The 5,300-nt window shown below is 28.9% G+C and overlaps 1 protein-coding gene across 2 annotated transcripts in view; it reads left to right on the top strand.

Moving 5' to 3' along the window:
* The window catches only part of LOC111467501 (phosphoglucan phosphatase DSP4, amyloplastic-like), a 6,984-nt gene extending 3,361 nt beyond the window's left edge, over positions 1-3,623 (top strand). Inside the window, exons 9-15 of one of the 2 annotated variants that reach the window (XR_002714573.1) lie at positions 90-149; positions 580-636; positions 1,148-1,243; positions 2,350-2,409; positions 2,528-2,635; positions 3,255-3,448; positions 3,496-3,622. Coding sequence is in view for 1 of the 2 variants with exons in the window: in XM_023112427.1 (XP_022968195.1) it covers positions 90-149; positions 580-636; positions 1,148-1,243; positions 2,350-2,409; positions 2,528-2,635; positions 3,255-3,389 (516 nt within the window). In the remaining variant the exon portion in view is untranslated. Of the gene's footprint in view, positions 1-89; positions 150-579; positions 637-1,147; positions 1,244-2,349; positions 2,410-2,527; positions 2,636-3,254 lie in introns of both variants that reach the window. The other variant, XM_023112427.1, reaches the window with a different exon arrangement.
* Positions 3,624-5,300: the final 1,677 nt, after the last annotated feature.

Genomic DNA, 5,300 nt, shown 5'->3' with positions numbered 1-5,300 from the left:
TTTTTTTTTTTTTTTTTTTTTTTATCAAATGTACTGATGATTATTTGATTGGTTTCTTACCAACTCTTGAAATATCTTATGACCTAAAGCTGGCTTATATGTTCTGGGTTCAAGGCTACACGCTCAATGAGGCTTCAGAATTACTGCTGGTAACTTCCCTCATGTGCATTTAAAGTACCAGTAGTTTCAAAAACCTTACTGTTGGTTAGATTTACTCCGCGTGTGTCTATTATTTTCTGCTGAATTGGAATAATAGGAATTCAGTTACATACCATACTGCAATACAAAATCTACATAACCTCATCTACCAGTTTTATTTTTTATTTTTTTTTAAATTAAAAACCAAGCTCGATAAAACTGAAAGATTACAAAGAGACAAAATTAATCTATACTACATTTACAACTCTGTTTGGAGTCGATAAACCTTTTTGTTAATTATAAATATTGTATTAACCGAAGTGTCAACTAGTTTCTTGATTTGTAATCACGGCTACAACCTTTTTGTTAATCATGAAGTACTGATCTCAAACTATATACGTCTAATGTTGCTGAATGTTCTTGGATTTGCTTTCTTTGCAGAGCAAACGACCATGCTTCCCAAAAATAGATGCTATTAAAAGTTCAACGGCTGATATTGTGAGTATATATATATATTTCATCTTTTCTTTTTATAAAATAAATATTTATATTTCATTATTTATTTGCATAATAATTTGTATCCCCAAAGCTGAAGATCGTTGGTTTTTTTAATTGAGTTCCGTGGGTTAGTTCCTTAGCTGACTTCGTAACTTGTTCTGTAATTTTAATTTTGATATATTTTTCAGCATTTAATTTAGCCATGAGTGCTCGTTAATTGGGACAATTGAAAACCTACACAAATGAGGAGAGGAGCTACCAATTTCTGTTGACTTAATTTTTTTCTTCTAAGAGGTGCTTGGAGGTTGGCTACTGTGAGTAATGAAGGCAGGAGGCTGATTATGGACTTGAGTTTTATTCCTTGCGAGTTACAGCTACTGTCTTTTTTTTTTTTCATCTTGTTTTTATAATTTCATCGCCACATGAATTTTGAGAAAGCTGACTTCGCATCTTATCATCTCTTCGTTATAATGTGTTACGAAAGTGATTGACCGATGTATTTTACTTGAAGCTTTCGGGATTCAAAAAGAAGCCTATCACTTTATCGTGGGAAGATGACCAATGCTCAATTGTCGAGGTATCTGGACTTGATATTGGATGGGGTCAGGTAACCATTTTTCTTTCTTTCTTCCTCTACCATCTGCTTGATTGATGCCTATCACTTCCTTGAACGTTTGATTTAGTTTTGGAAAACGGTATATTCGTGTAACATATGTCTTTAATTTCTTCTGTCTCTAATAGTTTTTAACTCTGCATTTCTCTTGCTTAATACTTTTCTTTAAGAGATCACAAGATATTTGCATACTCAACAGTCCTTAAATATGCATCCATACTAGGAAGTAGTTGACAATTGATGATATTTTCAAATCGTATGTTCTAAATTTGAATCCTTTGAAGTCTAGATAGCATATCAGGGTTGTAAATGGAAATTTTCCGTTTCTAGCCTTTGGTAGTTTGGATGCTATTTATATCCTAGAAACAAATGGAGATATATTCCTACTTATAAATACATGATCTAACCCCTTAATTAGTCGATGTGAGACTCCTCTCCCAACCATCCTCAACATTAAATTGAGAGGTATCAAATGGTGGCTTAGACCACTATTGGGTACAAAACAAAAGATAGACGGAATGCTCGTTAATTCTTGAAAAATAATTATTTTTGTAAAACACATTGCTCTTTCATCTTTCTAGATTGGTGGCCTTCTCTCTTGTTTCCCTCTTAGGTTTAGGCACCTCTCATCCCCAATGCCTTTGGCTGTCATTCCATCTATTGGATATATTTAGTCTCCGAGTTTTGCATTAAAAAAAGAGTTTCGACTCGCACGGATGCCAATTTAGATAACTTGATGCATCATGTGAGTTGTTGCACAAATGGAGTTAGTTGGCTATTTGCAGTCAACTTGACGTAAATGTATCGGAATCAATCAAGTCATGTAGATCTCTATAGGCTAGTCAGAAGTACATGGATCAACCCTTGAATCATTGTCTTTAACTATGCTGTTTCTATGCATTCTGCATTACATCATAGTTTTTAAAGGTATCTATCTGCACATGTCTTTGTAGCATGCAAAAGAAGAATTTTCTGTGCAATCATTTAATGAAAATTCTAACTTACAACAATAAAAGTTATTAGGCCTTAGCTTAAGAATTATCAACAACTTTGATTAGTAAGAAGTATTTATTATTATATTTGTGGAATTTTTCTCCCAGAGGGTTCTATTAAAATTCGACAAGGAACGAGGTGTATGGACTCTCAACAAGGAACTGGCGGTATAAGTGTTGATTTTTTCAATTGATTATGTTGAAATTTAATGATGCTTCATAATTGTAAATTGTAATTAGTGGTGTGGTTGTTGGTTTCTTGTAATTTTGTCTTTTGGTCTAACAGGAAGGACTATATGAATACAAATACATCATTGATGGTCAATGGAGGTGCAACGAAACCGAGCCCGTCACTCCACCCAACAAAGATGGCCACGTCAACAATTTCATTCAAGTATGATCTCCATAATTAATGAAATTATTCCTTCTTATTTATTTATTATTATTTCTTAACATGATTTCAACTTGTAGTTACTTGCTATATATATATATATATATATATATATATATATTAATAAAATAAGTCTATAAATACTAATTTCACAAGATTTGAAAATTAAAAAGTTACTCTTTTACTAAAAAATAAATAAATGCTTTCCATTTGGCCAGTTATTGTAGAAAACAAAATTTGTAATAAAACAAATATAATTTTAAACAAATCAAATAGTTATTAAATGGGAAATTAATATTTGATCGTTTGGTTTTTCTAAAATCAAGTGTCTTTGAATTTTAAAAACATTTGTGAAAAACAGATAACAAAAGCAAAACTTAAAAAATTCACCTGATTACCATTTGTGTTATTTTTTAATAGTATAACTATTTAATTTTTCAGTTGGTACTATTTTATAACTATTAAATTTTTATTTTAGACAATTAAGTCTATAAATACTTCAATATAATTTTAAAACAATATAATTTGGTGTTTTGCTTCTTTTTTTAACAAATGTTTGTATAATTCAAATTAAGCTTTGAAAATTTATAGTAGTGATTGTGATAATGAAAATTTCTGTTAGGTTGATTGTGATAATGATCCAAGTAGTGAGAGAGCTATTGTTCGAAGAAGGTTAACTGGAGATGACCCAGAGCTCACTAACGAAGAAAGAGGCAAAATAAGGCAATTTCTTGAAGCTTGCCCGGATGAAAATTGAATCAGGGTATGTTATATTGGAATTCTTTTATCTAGAATTATTATTTTTTTTTCCTTGAGTTTGAAAGGGCAATCTGGATTATATATTATTTTGAAAAATTTATATCATAGAGTATAATAATAGTGTCAATAAAGACCAAGAAATAAATGGATCGAATTTTGTTGGCACGATTACATTTAGATTCTTTGATGGGTAGATATTTTTATAGACCAAGTATTTTAAACGATGTTGGTTTATAAAATGTAATAAAAATTTCTTACATCTTTCTATGTATACTGTCTCACTTCTTTGGCTTTCTTTTCCTTTTGTTTGTTTTTTAAGTAATATAATCGTCCAAACACACTTCAAAAAATATATAAACAAACAAAAAAGTATTTTATTAGGTTAAATAAAAAAACATACCCCGTATAGTAATAAATAATCATTTTTAATTTTTTAATAACAGTTCTAAAAAAATACACTTTTATATCAAAAAAACCAATTCGAAAAAATATTTGGAAAAACAAAGGCCATTGGATAGCATTGAAATATGTTTAAAAATCAATTTGATTTGACTAAATTCTACTACGTTTGTAATATGTTTAAAAATTATCTAAATTTTAAAAATAACCTTAGTATCCTACTTTATAAAAAAGTTTTGAAAAAATTTGTATTTTTGAAAATTTTGAAAATTTGTTATTTTTGAAACCGTTAGCTCAAGAGTATGTTTTAAGCAAAGTATTAAAGTTTCAATTTATAAGAGTGTTTTTTAATTTTTGTAAAGGTATCTTTAGACTTTTTTTTTATTATAACTTTTAAAATTGAGGAAATTATTTTTATTAATTTAATTTCTCGACCTATTAAGGGTAGAAGTGATTTTGTTAAATATAACTTTTTTAAAAAAAAAGTACTCAGCGTAAATTTAAAAAAAAAAAAAAAAAAAAAAAAANAGCGTAAATTTAAAAAAAAAAAAAAAAAAAAAAAACCAAACTATTTATTTAAAATTTCTATTATTTAAAAAAAATGGCAAATATTACTTTTTATATATGTTTTAAAGCTATACTTTTGAAGTAAAATTTTAAAGCGTTAAAGAGGTGATGTGCGATGACTCAAACCTTAATCTATATGAAAAATGACATTCAAACATGTTAACGATTATTTTAACTAGAAATACTTCAGATAAATCCTCTTAAAAATAATCACTAATTCACTAATATTAAAAAAATCACTGAACCAAAATATGATTTAATTAAAAAAAAAAAAAAAAAAAAAAAAAAAAAAAAAAACACAAAGAGGAATGAAGCCTAGAGAAATATTTTTTAGCAAGTTCATAAACCGCTTAAATTCTCAAAACGCTGGAAGTAGAAAATCTAGTCTTATCCATCATTTTCAAGTTCGTGTCTAAATTGGATTTTAGAAACTGAAAGAATCATTGGAAAAAAGCTTGAAAAGAAAGTCACGTACTTGAATTTGACGGTCTTCTGTGCTCGTTGAATTGTCACAAGCATCCGTTGCTGACTCTCTATCTACAATATGCATCTCCAACCTGTAGCGAACCCCACTAGAAATAAAAGAACTAATTATCTCATCAATGAAAAAAAAAAAAAAAAAAAAAAAACTGACCATTGACGACAAATGATTTGCTTGTGATTCATGCTTAAGCTAATCTATTTTTTTCTTCTCTCTCTTGATGGTCTTTTATTTTCCAATTTAAGCCTAAGCCTTTGTTCCTATCACTTACATAAATCCCTTCCCAACATACATACATCTCCTGTTAACGAGTTTCAGCCAAATTTGTATCCATGGCCTTCAGCATTGTAATGTTGGAAGGATTCCGACCACATGAACTCCTGACGTTCTTCCCCAACTCAGTTAAAAAAACTACACCATAAAAGCAATCTCCTCAAAGAGAGAGAAAAAAAAAAAAAAAAA

Source organism: Cucurbita maxima, unplaced genomic scaffold (assembly GCF_002738345.1).
Source record: "Cucurbita maxima cultivar Rimu unplaced genomic scaffold, Cmax_1.0 Cma_Scf00034, whole genome shotgun sequence".
In the NCBI taxonomy this organism is placed as follows: Eukaryota; Viridiplantae; Streptophyta; class Magnoliopsida; order Cucurbitales; family Cucurbitaceae; genus Cucurbita; species Cucurbita maxima.
This window is presented reverse-complemented; position numbering and strand designations above follow the sequence as displayed.